Genomic DNA, 18,791 nt, shown 5'->3' on the forward strand with positions numbered 1-18,791 from the left:
CTTACATACCGCAGTTTCTCTTCCTTCTCAATGTGATAGCAAAATCGGAGTGATTTAGCCCGTCGAAATTAAGCTTGGCGTCACCCGATTTAGTGTGCCCTAATACTTAAACTTCAAAATCCTGACACAAAATATCTCCAAGTTCTGGCGGCTCTAAATTGAAACTTCACTAACTATCGATAGCCCTAAGCCGTTCCGCGACCGTTCTGAAGCACTCGCATTTACCACGACCAGGACAGCTAGCTTCGATGCGGGACGCATTGTCGTCTTGGCTCGATCGTTAGTCCGCACCGCCGCTCGACGAGGGATTCCATCTCTACCGGTGAACACCTCTTCCACGACGCCTCGTTTCCACTCTCTTCGTGGTATGGCCGGATTACATATGAACAGCAGATCTCCTCGACGAATGGGCTCGACGTGCTTGCACCATCTCTCCCTGCGCACAAGTGTTGGCAGGTACTCATGCACCCATCTCTTCCAGAATCGACCCCGCATCATTCTTGCTATGCGCAACAGCTTCCTGGTAACGCATCTGTTGGACTCCAGTCCATTATCTTTGGGAAGATCCGGAACATCGGGTACTCCTTTCAATAAATCGTTGGGTGTCAGTGGAGCCTCCTGGTCCACCGTCACTGGTAGATGAATGAGCGAACGAGAGTTCACTATGCTCTCCGCCTCAATCTCCTTCATTTTATGCGCCAGCACCTTCTTCACGCACTGCACCATCCTTTCCCAAGCGCCACCCTCAGCTGGGTTCGCTGGGCAATTAAAGATCCACTCAATTCCTTTGGACGACAGCTCGCCCTAGATCCATGCAGGCTCAAACACCTCGCTGAACTTCCTGGCCTCTCTATCGGCTCCAAAGAAGTTCTTCCCATTGTCGCTCCTTATCCTGACCACCGGTCCACGGCGGCTCATAAAGTTCCTCATGGCGATTATACAGGAATCTGTAGACAAATCGTGGGCCATCTCCAAGTGGATAGCCCTTGTGGTTAGACACGTAAACAATGCCACCCACCTTTTCTCCGTGTGACGTGCAAATAGCGGTCCAAAATAATCCAGGCCGGTATACTTGAAGTGCCATCCGTTGGCCTCCAGCCGGTCCTCTGGCAGGGGACCCATCTCCGGCTGCGCAGGTCGCGCCTTCCGTAGTTTGCATACATTGCAGTTACTCATCACCTTCCGTAGCAGCCTCCGTAAGTTCGTAATCCAGAACTTCTGCCGGATCGCTGCAATAGTCGCCTCCACATTTTGGTGGCACATCCTCTCGTGGTGATGCTGCTGCTCTCGTGGTGATCTCCGCCAGTGCCTCCTCGTGCGAAAATATGATCGGCCGTCGCGCGCTATATGGCACACACGCCACGTCGTCGATCCTCCCGCTGGCTCGCATTACTCCGTCCTCGTCGAAGTATGGTGACAACCCATTCAGTCGGCTGCTATTGGCGGCCTTTCCTTGGTTGTATTCAGCAAACGCTTCTCCCTGCGATTGCCTTATCACTGCGCGCTCGCCTCAGCGCACTCCATCGACGTCAGTCCGTGATCCTCTCGATCGGAGCGTAGTCCACGGCACCGTCGAATAAATCTGAGCACCCATGCGGTGCTCCTCACCAATCGGTTGTAGCTCGAAAATCTCCGTAACGATATAAAGTTCGCCATGACCAGGGCAAACTCACATTTCATCTCCTCTTCATCTGGCGTCGGAGGATTCCACTCCTCGCGCGATCTCGGCCAGCTTTCTTCCGATCCTCGTCCGACTCCTATCCGCCAAATCTCTCGCATTAGTATTTTAGCGGTCACCATGTCACCAAACCCAATCGGGTCGAACGTAGACATGACCAGGCTCAGGAACTCCCTCTTCGTGGGGACGCGTTCCCCTGTCATCACGTTCCTTGGGACTCTATGGTATTTGAAGCCGAACTTGAAGTCATCTGCCAGTACATTCCTAGTACCTTCTCCTCAGCTTTAGTCCATCTGACGCTAGCGATGGATTCAAGTGGGTTCAACGCTCTGACCACACTTGCCGAACTGCCGAAGTAAATCGACATAAATGAAACCCAGCTTCTGCTTGTATCTCTCTCACCCGTGACGAAACGCCGATAGCTTCTTCTTCATTGGGGAAACTGTCGACGTAGACATCCATGTAGTGATACTCGTTGATTGCCAGGACTGCTCTCGGATCCGTGCTGCTATACGGCGAAGCATTCACGGTCTTCACATAATCCGCCGAGCAGGGTGAGCAGGCCGCTCCGAACGTCATCACCTGCATCTCATATATATCAGGCTCCCGACGATCTTCTCCATTCCTCCATAGTATCCTCTGGGCGCACCTATCTCTTGGCTGCATCAATACCTGATGAAACATCTCCTTGATGTCTGCACAAACCCCAACTGCTCCTTCCCGGAAATGGAAGAGTACCGCTGGGAAGGGCTTGTATCGCTGTGGGCCTTTCATCAGCGACCTTTCACCTTGGCAACCGCGTCGAAGACCAGCCGGATTTTTCCAGGCTTGTTTGGGTTCTCCACCCCGAAGTGCGGTAGGTACCACACCTTGTCTTCCTGGGACCTCTGGGCTTCCTGGGGTTCCAGTCGTCGTGCGTAGCCCTACTTGACGTAATCGTCCATAATTCCATTGTAGGCCCGCGCGAAGTCCACCTCATTTTCCGTTCAATGTTGACAAGTCTGTTGAGTGCCATACTGTAGCTCTCTGGCAGTCTCACCTTGTCGTCTCTCCATAGCAGTCCGGTCTCATATCGTCGTTCTACTCGCTTAGTCGTCTCCTCCAGGATACTCAGGGCCCGCGTGTTGACGTCATCTGCGACTGACGGCGCGAGCTCCACTCCGCCAGCTGCGACTGGCTGTGCCGGCTTCATTCCGAAATTCTCGATCTCGAAATAATCGCAGACCATCTTCTCCAAAAGATTATCCTGTGGCACGGCTAGGAGGCACGATCCTTGCGATGTTGGTCGCACGCTCTCCAGTTGGCTACGGATCAGTAGCTCTGGACGTCCACACCGAAATCGTAGCTGCTCCATAACAGCTTGCACGTTGCTGGGGTGGATGAGCAGCGACTTCACTGCTGCTCGGGCCTCGCCCTTCAGGGCTTTCACTAGCCTCTGATTGTTTTCCAATTCTGTACACTGGTAAGCTGCCGTTGTCTCCGTGAACGCGCACAGGAATATTGGCCATTCCTCTGGCTGACCCTCAAACTCGGGAAGATCAGGCAGTCTGCGTGGCGTCCACCCAGGTATGCTCGTCGTCGCCGCTCCATATGATTGGAGCCATGATTGGAGCTACCTCCAAATTGTGTGTTGGCTCCCGTGGCGGGTGAACATAACCTCGTTTAGGCTGCCACGTGGCGGTAACACAAAATGGCGGAGGATAGCTCACTGTTGTTGTTGTACAACTTCGTGGGAATTCCACTCAATTTTGGCGGCAGACTTGCACTCAATTGTGCCGGCAACTGCGCATCCAAAGATGGCGTAACTCCAAGCTTCGGTTGGAGGCAGACATCTGCCTGGGCAGGTTCTGCTCTGCTTTTGTTACTTTCACCCTTGGTAAACGCTCTTGATGCATATGCAACTGGAAGTTGAAGTCCATTTTTGTGTTGAGGTAACACTGCTCCACAAGCTTGCCTTCTTGCATCCGTTATTACACAAAATTCTTTGCTGAAAATTGGGGATTGTAAAAAATTGAGATTAACTAGTGACGATTTGAGATGTTCGAAGGCAAGCTGGCAATCAGCTGTCCATTCAAATTGTACACCTTTTTTACATAATCTTGTTATGTGACGAGAATATTCGTCAAAATGTTGGATAAAACGTCTATAGTAATTGCAAAATGCAACAAATCGATTAGCACTGTCCGCATCATGTGGGACTGGATAATTTTTGATGACGTCATATTTTTTGTCATGTGGCAAGATTCCTTGATCTGCGCATTTGTGTCCCGAAAATGTGACTTCATGCATAAAAAATAAACATTTTTCTGGATGTAGCTTTAGGTTGTATTTCCTTACATTTTTCAATAACATCAGTTAAGTTTTTAAGCATAAGTTTTTAGGAACAACCATTAACTATTGAATTATCCATATGCAGGAATGCTTGAGAAGGTTCAATTCCGGAGATAGCTAGCTCTAAGAAGAATTTGGTGCTATTTTTAAACCGAATGGTAATCGCGTGAAGCGATATGAGCCATTGCTCGTTGAAAAAGACGTAACATCTCTTTAAGTTTCTATGAGTTCAATTTGATGAAAAATATTTTGCTCTACCTAGTTAATCTAAAATATAATCAATTCTAGGCAGTGAGAATTTATCCGACAATAGTTTTTATACCCGTTACTCGTAGAGTAAAAGGGTATACTAGATTCGTTGAAAAGTATGTAACAGGCAGAAGGAAGCGTTTCCGACCATATAAAGTATATATCTTCTTGATCAGGATCAATAGCCGAGTCGATTTGGCCATGTCCGTCTGTCCGTCCGTCTGTCCGTCTGTCCGTCTGTCCGTCCGTCCGTCTGTCCGTCTGTCCGTCTGTCCGTCTGTCCGTCTGTCTGTCCGTATGAACGTCGAGATCTCAGGAACTACAAAAGCTAGAAAGTTGAGATTAAGTATACAGACTCCAGGGACATAGACGCAGCGCAAGTTTGTCGAATCATGCTGCCACGCCCACTCTAACGCCCACAAACCGCCCAAAGCTGCCACGCCCACACTTTTGAAAAATGTTTTGATATTTTTTCATTTTTGTATTAGTCTTGTAAATTTCTATCTATTTGCCAAAAAACTTTTTGCCACGCCCACTCTAACGCCCACAAACCGCCAAAAACTGTCCTTCGCACTTACACTAGCTGAGTTACGGGTATCAGATAGTCGGGGAACTCGACTATAGCGTTCTCTCTTGTTTATTAATCTGACCATAGTCAATAACTAATCGCGATTTTTTCTTGTCAGAACCAGAAAGAGATTTCTTTGGAACTTGACGAAAATGGGTTATTATATAAGGACACTGACGGGTTGACTATTTTGTTATCAATTAATTTTTATACCTGTGCTTGAATTTCGTCATTATCTGTTAATCTTAGCTTTTGTTTGTAGAAATTATTTTTTGTAATTGATTCGGTTTTAAGTCCAAATATATCGCTATATTTGGTGCATAATTCTATTAGTGTCGATTTGAATTGGTGGTGGCGGTGGAACATTTTTTGTTGAGATATGACAGCTTTTTCTCTTGCTTCAGAATTGGTTTGAACTATATCATATTATAGTTCAAAAGTGATTCATATTGTAAATCTTTTATATTTACTATTTGACCTTTACCAGTTGTAATCAGTAATCGGAAAAATGCATTTTTGGTTGTTGCAACTGTGTTTGCAACATAAATGCCATTTTGAATTTCCTGGTTAGGTATTAAAACATTCTTAATTTCAGGACATTTGTATTTTTTTGGATAACCTGGGATCGTGCTGGTAGAATAATGGAATTATTACCATAACTGTATATAAAAAGAACATATATTGGGAAAATCAAATTATTTGGTCTCATCTTGAGCCAATCATCTGTTTGATTCAAATCTAATTGAACTGCTTTATGAAATCAATGCCTAATATTCTATCACATGGGATTAAGAAGTGTGAATCTACTATATGAAAATCGTGTGGAATTATTTAATTCCTATTAAATTCCCTATTCCTTGAATATTAATTTTATTGTTTCCTTGAATATCAGATATCTTAGAAGGTAAATATCTGCACCTGTGTCTATTAAGTTTTTTATTTGTTTCTACATTGACAAAACTAACAAATATGTTTTGGCTAAGATTAATTGCGTGAACCTTGTAGCCATTTATTGTTGAGCAGCTGAAGGTTGTTCGAAGTTTCCCGGATTATTTTGGGCTACTCTTACATTTCCTTGATTGTTGTTATTTTGGCCTCGGTTCGAGTTGCCACGTCCTCTAGGGTTTCCTCTAGATTGGCCTCTTCCACCATTATTGCGGTTGTTGTGGTAATGGTAACTGTTACGAGAGTTACCTCTAAAATTTTCACCACCACGATTTCTACTACGCTGTGGGTATTGATATAACAAAGAAAATTGCTTCACTGTCCAGTTGCTATTCACAAATTTTGATATGACATAATTCATTGTATGTAAGGTACCAGCTTGCATTATAACTTAAACCTTATCTATTGCGCAGTTTTTAATCATTGCTACTGAGTTGAATAACTTCTAGCTAACTCCATGGGTAAGCACCATGGAAACCTCCAAAGCTTTTGTCAGCTGCTCAACCTCTGTTGTAAGATCGTTTATATGCCTTTCATCGATTTCGGTATCTGAATTGTTTTCCGAGTCGATCTCTTGCTGGTCTCTCGATATCGGTTTTTCAACTGTTTCGATTGTTAACACCTCAATATTGTTGGGATATCAATTTTCAAATTATATTTTCACTTTATTGAAATAAAGATTAATCGAAATCTGATTAATGCCTTTGATACCTTTGACCAGTTCTTAGTATTCAGGTTTGTCTTATTGTCATGTATCAGTATTCCTGCTTAATGCTACTAATACTCTAGCGTTTTGTTTTTGTTTTGCGCTAATGACTTATGGGATTTATCGAACTTATTTTTATAAAAAGGGTAAAAGGTATATAAGATTCGTTAATAAGTATGTAACAGGCAGAAGGAAGCGTTTCCGACCTTATAATCAGAATTAGATTAGAATCAATAGCCGAGTCGATATGGCCATTTCAGTCTGTTCGTCTGTCTGTCCGTCCGTATGAACGTCGAGATCTCAGGAACTACAAAGCCTAGAAAGTTGAGATAAAGCATACAGACTCGAGACATAGACGCAGCGCAAGTTTGTTGATTCATGTTGCCACGCCCACTCTAACGCCTAAAAAACGACCAAAACTGCTTCGGCCACACTTTTAAAAAATGTTTTTGATATTTTTCCATTTTTGTATTAGTCTTGTAAATTTCGATCGATTTGTCAAAAAAAAACTTTTTGCCACGCCCACTTTAATGCCCACAAACCTACTTCTTTTTTGCACTTTCAAAAGCACAGCTCCGCGCCCTCGACTACCGCGGTCTTTCTTTTTTAAAATGTTTTTGTTTTTAGAATTTATCATTTTAAATTAGAGCTATACCATTTAAATATTTATCAAGTATTTTCTCTTTTCCGACCTGTTTTTTTTAAACCTTAAAAACATTTTCCCGAATATTTGACATATTATATTTACCAGATGATATTTTATTTTTATTATCAAAATAATTATCGTTTATAAGTTAAAATCTATGTGCCAATTTTTTCTATATCATCGGCGCTATCGGTGTTTAAAACTTCAATTTTTTTGTTGAAATGTTTTTCGATATCGGAACACACTTTCATAGTCTTCTCATCCGTTAAAAGATTTATGGCGATTCCAGACTTTCCTGAAACAAAATGTTAAAGGTAAATATGTTAAAAAGGTGATGAAAGGTAATTAGAAAATCTTAAATCAGTGTTTCAAAAACTGCATTCAACTTAGCAGAAGTCGCCATATTTTTGATTTTCACTACTTTTTTATCGATCGTAGACGTTAGTCGACGCTGCGGCAAATGTCGGGAGTCGTTGGCAGTCACGGCGGCATAAGTTCCTTTAAAATCTAGAACTTTAGAAGCTACGCTATGCACGTTTGTTTTAGAACTTTGCGGCTATCTTATAGTCAAGTATCTAAACTATAGCTTTCTTTCTTGTTCTTATTTACATAAATCGGCAGAGAGATAATAAAATAACAGTAAAGATGTTTGTATCAGACGTTTCGCATTAATATTTTACAAACAATCGTTTTTATTTTGAAAGCAATATTGCTTATCTTAGCAATTGGCCTGTATTTAAGTATGAGAGTATGTAGGGGTTGACCTTGGGGATATTGTCAACATCAGAGATGTACTGATTAGTTATGAATCTATTCAGAAATTAAAATTGTGTATAGTGGTGTAAATCTCTTCTGTTTTTTAAAGATTTTCACTCAAATTTATGTTATTAATTTATATTTTACACTGGGTTTTAATTTTGTTTCCTTCTATTTTTATATTACTAATTTAATTTAGGAAATTTTGTTTAAGAATGGTTTGGGTTAAGTTACAGGTGACGATTGTGTTTAATTTTATGTATTTTATTATATCATCCGTCCAACTGGCTTAAAATTACATGTTGGTTTTAAGTGTTTAATAATATTGCAATCACATTTCTTATTTTTGTAAGCTTTATTTTAATTTTCAAAATATGATTGTGGGTCATTGTAATGCACTTCCACTCAACCTTTGCTGACAGCATTTCTCCGTGTGATTGTGGCCATCACCAGCCTCCACTCCGTCATAGGGCACCGACTCTGCCCCTCTTGGTCTCGTAAGATTCGCTGGAGGCTCTGCTAAATGGCTAGATTTTTATTCTATGTTTACTACAATCATATATAATTATCTGGACCTTACAAATATAGAGAAGCACAGCATCTATGATCTTTTCTGCGGGACTTTGCGTTGGAAACCACTCGCTCGCTGGAAATTTCGGAGGGCAACTATGATTTGGCTTTGAAGTTGTTACAAAACAAATTTGATAGTCGGCGTATGCTATTCCAGGCCCATGTTACTGAGATTAAGGACAGTGCAAAGTGGTCCCGCTGCAATGGCTTTCGTGATAAAGCCATTGTCGTATAAATTCAGCGCACATACTAGCGCTCTAAATGGATTGGGTACAACGGAGCAAACTGCTGTGTGCATCATCGTCCAAGCTCTTGCCCAAAAGCTGGATCCGGCGAGGAGCATTTGGAGAACCCAGCCTTCAGGTCCAAACATCAACCAAGTTTTTACATCGACGTTTGCAGCTACAAGCCCAAAACCACTAATTAATTCAACACACGATATTTTTTACAGTACTACAGATTAGGAATACCAATATACTATACTATACTAAACAATATACTATACTATATACTATTGAAAATATCATGTGTTGAACATTGCGCACTGCAAAAAAGTCATGTCGAATTAATAGTGGTTTGGGCTAGAAGAACAAACCCGAAAACCTTCAGCTTGCAGATCCAGATCTCAATCGCCTTCAGCGCATAGATGTATTGCCTTTAATTCAAAAGACTCGATTAGGCTGGGATTTTTCCGGAAGCTGCAGTCGCTCCAATGGCAAGGCTTTACTGTCGTCTTGTGCGGTTATATCACCTAATGAGAAGAACCAACTTGATCGTCTTGAGGTACTGCTTCGGCGGTGTTGAAAAGTGAAGGATTGCGCCGATTGCGGGCGTTAGAGTGTGCGTGGCAACAATTTTTTTTGCAAATCAATAGATTTTATACAGACTAATAACAAATGCAAAAAAAATTCAAAACATTTTTTTCAAAAGTGTGGGCGTGGCAGTTTTGGGCCGTTTCTGGGCGTTAGAGTGGGCGTGGCAACATGAATTAACAAACTTGTGCTGCGTCTATGTCTCTGGAGTCTGTATGCTTAATCTCACCTTATTAGCTTTTGTAGTTTCTGAGATTTCTACGTGCATACGGACAGACGGACATGGCCAATCGACTCGGCTATTAATCCTGATCTTGAATGTATATACTTTATATGGTCGAAAACGCTTCCTTCTGCCTGTAACATACTTTTCAACGAATCTAGTATACCCATTTACTCTCCAGGAGTAGTACAAAAATGAAAATATATCAAAACACTTTTCAAAAGTGTGGGCGTGGCAGCTTTGGTCGGTTTGTGGGCGTTAGAGTGGGCGTGGCAACATGAATCGACAAACTTGCGCTGTGTATATGGCTCTAATGTCTACATGCTGAATCTCAACTTTCTAGCTTTTATAGTTCCTGATATTTCGACGTTCATACGCACGGACTTTCAGATCGACTTGCCTGTTCCATACTTTTCAACGAATCTTCACCAGGAGCGATTTTGATTGGCCCACATATTCATCGTCATTTATGCATTTATGTCCTCACGTCCATTCTTAAAACGTTGAAAGCACTCGTGCACTCAGCTGCGAGATAGGAAATTGCCATAAACTTGTTTCAATTGAATCGTTTCGGTAAAAGTTGTACCAATTTCATACATAATTTAATATTGATCGAACTTAAAACGGAATAACTTCACTTCCAAAAGATGAAATGTCATAAAATATTTATCGATTTTTAGTTTATACAGGAGGATAGCAGATTCTAACGCAATACTCAAGATATAGATGGCGCCACTAGAGGGCGCTAGATTCAAAAAGTCCTGTTCACTTTCGAACGCACCTTGTATAATATTTTATCAGATCCTGAAAGCGTTTTCGGGAGTTACCATGCTTGGAAAGAAAAGGGAAATGCATTTACATCTACACGCATCGATGGAAGTTTCAGTCATAAAGCATGTGCGCTGTGCAAGCTGCAATTTCAAAACAACACTATTAAACAACACTTAGCAGTAGTTGTTTCCTTGATTTTTAATAACTCGTTTTACTATGTAGTTTGATTTTCCGTGGTGGGTTTCTCCTCTGACGTGGAAATGATTGCTTGCCGAGGTGCTGCCGCTGCCACGCATGATTGGTTGCTGCCCTGCTGCTGAGTGCTCGACACTTGGCCTAGGAATTGCTGTAGTATGCGGACTACGGTACGACGCAATCTTCGACACAGTCGACCGGGTCTTTATTGTTTGCCTGGTCCAAAATGCACGCCGACACTTACTGTTCTACTACTGGTCCAGTTCGTGCCTTCACACTCTCGCTTTTCATATTTTCTCTACACTTTTTCTCCTATCTCTCTTTCTACAGATTCCGTTTCTCCCAACTTTCTATGGATTCCGATTTTCTAAACTCTCTTTCTCCAACCTCTCTGTTTCGCACTGCCGTTAATACTCTCAGATTTATTGCGTAACTGGCAACAGCCAAGCTCTCCTTCCGCAGTTGATATCTGCACTTGTGTGAAGATTCCAACTCATCACACTACTCCCACAGCTTTTTAACTCATGGGGCTAGAGACCTTCGCTGTAGGGCGATGAAAAGGATTTCTTTTAAAAACTTTATGACTTGAAATTTGTTTTAGAACGCTCCTACGCCCTAATCATATAAATCGCCACCAAACTGTCACCTTCACATCAACATCTTTGCTTATTATTTGTCCTGCCAGTCTTATCTATCTAATACTACTACTGCAATCTACTTGTACTCTAACTAGTTGAGTAAAAGGTATCTGGTAGTCGAAAAACTCGAATCCGTTTTTTTAAGCTTTTATCTAGCACACAAATTTTATTTTAGGTATTTCGATTATGCACATTTTTTATATTATTTTAGAACAAACATTTTCTTTATATTCTTTGAATTTACCCTAAATTTATTATTTTAAACAATTATTGTAAAATTATTGTATTGTAAAGGGTGTCTGTAGAAAGATGGTTTGGAGAAATACAATTAGATAGAGAGAAAAAAAATGAATTACGAAATGAGAGAAACTGAAAGATGACTGAATAAGTTTAAGCGGTGCGCCATAAGGACCGATGCCATGTGACGGGTGCAATGAAATAACGGTACAAAGTTGGACCATGCTCCTGACGAAACAGTAAACCTTGGACCTAAAGGATGGAGGCACTTTGCTGAACGAGCGGTCGTTTTGCCGCCGCGATTAGCTTGAGTAAAGTAGAATTATTCTTGTTTGATTCTAATTGTAATAAAGAGCACTTGCTCGAGAAGCTTACTCCAGCAAAGGCTGCCATGTCCGTCTATCCGTCCGTCTGTCCGTACGTATGAACGTCGAGATCTCAGGAACTACAAAAGCTAGAAAGTGGAGATTAAGCATACAGACTCCAGAGACATGGAAGCAAGTTTGTCGATTTATGTTGCCACGCCCACTCTGACGCCCACAAACCGCCCAAAACTGCCGCGCCCACACTTTTGAAAAATTATTTTAATATTTTTTCATTTTTGTATTGGTCTGGTAAAGTTCCATCGATTTGCCAAAAAACTTTTGGCCACGCCCAATTTAACGCCCACAAACCGCCAAAAACTGTCAGTGCTGAAGACTCTCCTTCGCACTTCCACTAGCTGAGTAACGGGTATCAGATAGTCGGGGAACTCGACTATAGCGTTCTCACTTGTTTTTTATTGCTTGTCTAGCCTTAAGGGCAGAAGTAACGGAAAAAGTTCTACCGACATACACTAAACATATTCAGAACCCGAGCTGCGCAACGAAGCGTTGGTCGTGCGCATACGCTACGTTGAGAGAAGATCTCCGCTCACATCCCTAACCGAGAAGCCGGCCACGTCGGCAGTGACGTCATCACCCCATCCCATCGCATTGCGGCGTGGGACAACCCAGGGAACTTCAAACATAATTTATATTCTTAATCAAAATCAATAGCCAAATCGATTTGGCCAAAGACATCACAATAACATGATGCTTAAAGGCCATACATTGCATTTGCACTATGCAGCTACTTTTATGGTGACGGCTAAGTGTCTATTCGCGTAAGGTTGAGAGCGTAAAATCTACGAGTATAAATAGAATTTTCTTTCTTGTGTGAGTAAAAACAATGAAGGAGATAGTGTGTATGTGTGCGTGCTTGTGCTAGAACATGTTTTTTGAGCCGAAATCAATTTTGATTTTTGAAACGAATTTGATTATGGTTGTGGTAAATTTCGATATGGTCTAATAATATAATTTAAAAATTTTTTTTTTCCCTATATTATTATTACCTATTGGAATTCTTATTCGCGCTTATATTTTCGAACTTTACTAATGCAACAAAACGACATTAATTGAATATAAACTCGGTTATAAAGCGAAAATGTAAAAAAATGGAGAAGCTCTCTAGAAACGAAGTGCGGACATAACCGAAGAATCAATGGCTTCCTTTTTTTCACAAATTAATTTAATTTGAATTATTCTAATATAAGCCATTTATGAAATTTATTATTTATTAATATGTACATAGATTCGACTATTATTATTTCTATGATGTATTCCAATAATTGTGTTAAGGCAAAGCTAGAGTGTTTACGTGGTGGCAATTTTTTAAAAATAATAAAGATTCGAAATCTAAGAACTTATAAAAAGAAGGGCATGTTTTGTCAAATTTACAATGCATGAGCTTTGTCCACCCATATAGTGGCCGGGTGTCACTATATGCGTATAAGAGAGCTGGCTCTAGAGCTCTCCGCTCTCTGGCTTTTGAACAAAAATTCGAGAGAGCCCGGAGCCAGCTCTAGAGCCAGCACAAAAAATCGTGTGCAAAAAAATCGTATGGCGTTACGCTTTTTGTAATTTTAAGAAAAAAGTAAATAAAATCGCTGGAATTCGCTACCATACAAATTGTTTTTTTTTACATTTGCAAAAAGGCAAAACAAATTCTTATTACCTCAACATTTTGGTGACCCCGACGGGATTAATATATAAACAATGTTATTCCATATTATAAAAAGATGTCAAAAGCTTCAACTTTGTTGTTACTGCTAATTGATTTGTGAATAAATTATATATAGTGCAATCGTACAAAGCTGTTTAAAACTTAAACTTCGCTGTTACTGCTAAGAGATTTGTGCATAAATTTATTTGTCTACAATAATTCCACATTTATGCAAAATAACGGGACCTAACGCTGATTCTTCTTTGCTCTTATCGTGCTGCTTGAACCGAATTCGTTGTTGTTGCCATGGCTGCTAAAAATTCCGGAAACGTTACCGCTGATGCAAACAGGGTAACATTTTTTAGGCGGACGGCGACTGCCATATAAAACAGAGTGAAACGATTATCAGATTCTTTATCAAGAATAACTTCATTTGACGATTCCGTTCTGCATGTGAGGTTGGAGCTGATCGATGAACTGCAACCAAACTTTCGAAAAATATTGAACCAGCTTGATTTCGATCAAATTAAAAGCTAGTCCATGGCATCATTTCTGGAGCAGCGATGCAGGACTCTGGAGACTACCGATTTCGTCATGGCAGGCTATGCGCCAGGCAGCCAGGTAAGAGCTAACCGTACATCTAATATGCGTAGGTCAGCCTTTCTTGCCACTAGTCTTAACCCTTCTTAACCTTCTGGCATATGCTTTCTGTAATGCTTCGGAGCACTCAATTCATTATTGTCAGAGCAATAAGCTAAATCCAGGTAACCGATTTCGAGAAGCAAAACGATTGACTATTTGTATAAATTGTCTTTAGAGTGGACATCAATTGAGAAAGTGCAACTCCGTTCATTGCCGCGCCTGCGGATCCAAGCACCACACTCTGCTTTACTTGGGAACCTTAGCCTCGTTATGGTCACACGAAATATCTCAGCTTACTGGCCTCAGATTCATTTGATCATGCGATCATGATCCATCTTGAGCTCTTATTGCTCACATTGCTAAAAAAAAGTCGCCCGCTTGTGTTACCGAAATAGGTAAGTCTAGTTTTAAGACAGATTGTCAGTTAACTTAACATTTGCGATCTCGAACCTCCGAGTACTTGACTTTTATCACTGCTGTCATTGCATACAATATAACCAAACTTCAGGCCAACTTTAACATCGACCTTTGTAACTGAAACATACCCAAAATCCTGAAGCTTGCGTTGGGATTGCCTCGAATTCAAAAGACTCGTTTATGCTGGGTTGTTTACGGAGGCTGTCGTCGCTCCAATGGCTTTAATATCGTCGTGCGCGGTTGTTCCCCCTAATGAGAAAACATAACTGGATCGTCTTAAGGTGCTGCTTCGGCAAGCCCATTGTTCAGGCTACTTGGAAAGAGGTTGACTGTAAAGCGCATTTCGTTAAACACTTTGGTCACTTGACGGCTGGGGATAATTCTGTTCGATTGCCAGCCAAGTTCAGTTTAGATCTGTTATGGGAGTCCCACTAGCAAGCTCTGCAAAGATTCTCATCTCGTGAGAGAAAACTAGACCATCGTCCAGCCGCCAAGGCCCAATAAAAGGCTTTTATTGAGGCCCAATAAAAGGCTTTTATTGAGGAGTACTGGCAGATGGGACATAAGTCAGAAGTTCCAACAGAAGGATCTAATTCCTGTCGGTATTTTTTACCTCATAATTGTGTCATGAAATAAGACAGCACCACCACCAAGCTTCGCTTTTGATGGTAGGTCGAGTGATTCAGCCAAAACTATTCCGAAGTTGTCCTGGCACGAAAGCCTTCCATTGGCACGATAGTTAGAATGACAAGATATATGCTCTTGTTTTGCGCAAATTCGGCATGCCTCATTCCCACGATTCATAGTTTTTGCGATCTAGCATTGAAGCTTATAAAGCCTGTGTATATGTCGTGTCCAGGACAATCGCACAGCAGCCACTTACTTTGTTCAATGTCTCGAGTGGCTCCTTTGAAAATCCTAACCTTGTCAAAACTTGAGTTTCGCAGAGCTGAACTCGGCCTCTAGCTCAATTCTGTAAATTGAACTTATTTGAAGGGAAATTCTACTGCTGCTGCGACTCAACTGTGGTGCTTTCTTGGATGCGGAGGGATTCCTCAAGATTGAACGTGTTTAACTGGTTGACCTCAAACAGTAGTAATAGAGAAGCCAATACTGAATCTTCGTCGAACGGTCTTGCTTGTAATATCTCAAATATACGAATTCATTTGATGCTCTGCAGCGTAAGTATAATTACATACATAAGTCTTACAAGCGCATTCGACATTCTAGGTTAACTGTCACCGAAGTTCAAAGTGGGACTTCTCTGTTGCTGCGTCTGGTTCAGCGTGGGCAGTTATGGAATAATACTAAATCCTTGCAGACCAATGGGGTAGTGTGGAAGGCTGCCACCCAATCATCCTAGCAAAGGATCAACCAGTTACTATGACCATTATAAATCACGATCAAGACCGCTACCTACATACTGGTCCTCGTGCTCTTCTTAGCATAATTAGATCCCTGTATTGGCCTATTGGGGGGAGGAAAACGAACAAAGCATCGCCTAACTGAGCACATAATAGCAGATCTGCCAAAAGAGCGTCATTGGCACCGATTTCTATGGACCATTTTTCTACAAGCCTGAGGCGCATGTGTTATTATTTGTTTTGCAACCAAGGCGAAACATTTGGAGATCATTTGGGATCTTTCTACAGTTGCATTCTTGCACTGCCTAAAACGGTTTATATACACAAGAAGGAGGCCACTAGAAATTTGGTTCCACACGCAACTAACTTTTTTGGAGCAAAGAACGAGTTGCTTAAACTGAGTTGCTTCTTCACCGACGACCACACCAAAGCTGTGTTGGATTTTTGCCTGGTGGAGAGTATCAAGTGGAGTTTCATTCCGGCTCGATTGTCTAACTTTGGTGGTCTTTGGGAAGCTGCAGTGAAGACAGCTAAGCATCATCTGCGGTAGTTATTTCGGGTCTCGCAGCCGCCAACAGCACCTAAATTCATTTTCAGTTGTTTTCAACAATGGAGAAAACAATTAGTCCACGGCACCGCAGCTTTATCTATGTGGATCAGCTGCAGATCGCACTCTCTTGTTTTCTCGCCTGCATCTTTGTCGTTGCGTTATCAATCAAGGCAATCGAACAAATCCTCGATTAATTCAGCTCATAAACTACCAAAGAAGCGTCTCGATGGTGCTCTCTTCGAGTCTGGCGCGCAATAAGGATTCGTGAAATGCTACGTGTGTGTATTTAATTGCTTTTCAACAAAGGCGATACGTTTGGAGCTCATCAAACATCTCTCTACAATTGCTTTCCTGCGCGGCCTAAAACGGTTCATATGTAGGCGACGAGAAATTTTGTCCGTCAATGCAACTACTGTGCTACATTTTCGTCACGCCCACTCTAACACCCACAAGCCTCCTAATACTGTCACGCCTACACTTTTTAACAATCTTTCGACTATTTGCATTTTATTACTTTTCTTGCCATTTTTCGTCGATTTGCCAAAAAATATTTGGAAATTTCTCGCTCGCACTTTCATTAAATGAGTAATAATCGAAGAACTCGACACAGCGTTTTCTTTTCTTTTAAATTGAAAAATGAATTCCCTTACCAAATCTTCCAGTGCGACCTATTCGATGTAAATAAGTTTCACAGTCAGCCATCCCACGAACGTCTACGGGCAAATCGAAATTGACTACAATTGTAACTTGTTCGATATCAATGCCTAAAATCAGGATTAGATCAGTAGTACAGTAGTAGTATATCTTATAATTTTTGATAATTTACCTCTAGATAAAACATTTGTAGTTATAAGCACTTTTTCAAGTCCAGAACGGAAACGATCTAAGACAGCAAGTCTTTGTTCAACTGTCAAATCCCCGGAAAGAACAGCAACAGAATGGCCATCCGAGGTCATTTTTGCTGCAAGCCAAGCAGCAGTTCTTCGTGTCTATAAGAGAGAGATTAAATACGTTTTTATTTAATTGAATATATTGGACAGCATAACACTGTCTACTTTGGTTTATTAATTCTGTTCTGTTCAGTTTTTATAAAAACATGTACAAGTAAAGGTATTGCCAGGCCTTCAACGAAACTTATACCTAAGCTGCCAGATAAACAGATGATTTACGGGTTAGAAAGTACAAATACGATTATTAGGGTTACCACTTATCAATATCTTGACCCACAGTGAACCTAAATTTCTAAATTAGGCGGCTTTGAAATCGACGGACAAGTTTTGCTGGTAAAGCAAGACTGCACGTCATGGCATGGATATACATCGATAAAGGGTGAAATATTCCACGCTACTTAGGATGTATTCGACTTCTTGATGTTCTTGCTCTCCGTGTTCCATTTAGGGCGCCGATTAAGTTTTATAAAATACTCCTTTTGTCATTTTTATAATAATTCCCTCTGGCCCAGGGGAGTACGGGAGTCAGTTAGCGCAAATTACAAAACCTCGTTGTATAACGCGGCATATAGTGCTCGAAATTTAATGACGGATTCAATATGTGAGAAGACTGTGCATTTGCAGGAATGTAAGAATGAAGCTTCCGATGACTCGCGCTTATAAAGCTTTACGAAGCAAACAGCTGATTTCCTTTTCCGACCCAGTGGGGTTCTCCGAAAACGAATATTACTGCTACAGCAAAATGGCAACGATTGACGGAATTAGTTTCCGATTTCTACCTCGATGAATAATTTCAAATATATATCCGACAAAGAGAATCAGCTTGGTCCAGAAGGAAACTTGAAAAATTCGTGATTGATGATTGATTCAGCAATGCAAATGTATAAAGTTTTTGCTTTGAATACGTCTGTCACGGGTGTCACTCTGGTTTTGCTGCGATCAGTTCCATTGTGCTTGTGCGGGCTGACCTTCTCGACAGTGCGCAACATCAACGTATGTCAATGTAGAAGGCTTTGAAAGCGCTTTAAGTTCGCTTCGACAACATTGGTGGAATCATGGAGTTTCCAGTTCCGATCGATAAGCTAGAGTTATTAGAATAGAATCTTGAACCACACAACCGGCGGCACCAAAAGCACCTGGAGGTCAAAAATTGATGACACGTCAGATACTACTTGCCGGAATGGATGTCGTTTTTGGGACTTTTATTAATTAATTGCGAACTATGCAGTTGCTCTTTGACACACATTTCCCCCATTGATTAAGTTCCTCACGGTGGTTAATAAGTTCCTTTTTTGTATCTGCGTTGGTGAGCAGATTGTCGCCGCAAAAGGCCACTAGTAGAATTTTGAAGTCGCAAAGTTCATAACGTTCTTGAGGGCCAATGAAGATTTATCAGCCACCCATATCTGGCGAAACATTACATTCACTGTGTTGGAAACTTGTGTACTCGAAACGTAGCCAAAATGGAATAGATTTAAAGGACCCGTCAAACTAGAAAGTGAGGCTTGTAGAAAACTTTGC

The 18,791-nt window shown here is 41.4% G+C and overlaps 1 protein-coding gene across 15 annotated transcripts in view; it reads right to left on the bottom strand.

Annotated features, from left to right (window-relative positions):
- Window positions 1-18,791, bottom strand: part of LOC6539975 (DEAD-box helicase Dbp80) — a 221,905-nt gene that overhangs the window by 97,951 nt on the left and 105,163 nt on the right. For 7 of the 15 annotated variants that reach the window (XM_039377371.2, XM_039377372.1, XM_039377373.1 and 4 more), the window contains exons 10-11: window positions 17,147-17,309; window positions 16,971-17,084 (exon numbers count right to left, since the gene is read on the bottom strand). In XM_039377371.2, the coding sequence (XP_039233305.1) occupies window positions 16,971-17,084; window positions 17,147-17,309 (277 nt within the window). Of the gene's footprint in view, window positions 1-3,175; window positions 3,666-7,206; window positions 7,419-7,631; window positions 9,201-16,970; window positions 17,085-17,146; window positions 17,310-18,791 lie in introns of those variants that run through there. The other 8 variants (XR_006245284.1, XR_006245286.1, XR_006245285.1 and 5 more) reach the window with 8 other exon arrangements.

This window comes from Drosophila yakuba, unplaced genomic scaffold (genome assembly GCF_016746365.2).
Source record: "Drosophila yakuba strain Tai18E2 unplaced genomic scaffold, Prin_Dyak_Tai18E2_2.1 Segkk5_quiver_pilon_scaf, whole genome shotgun sequence".
NCBI lineage: Eukaryota > Metazoa > Arthropoda > Insecta > Diptera > Drosophilidae > Drosophila > Drosophila yakuba.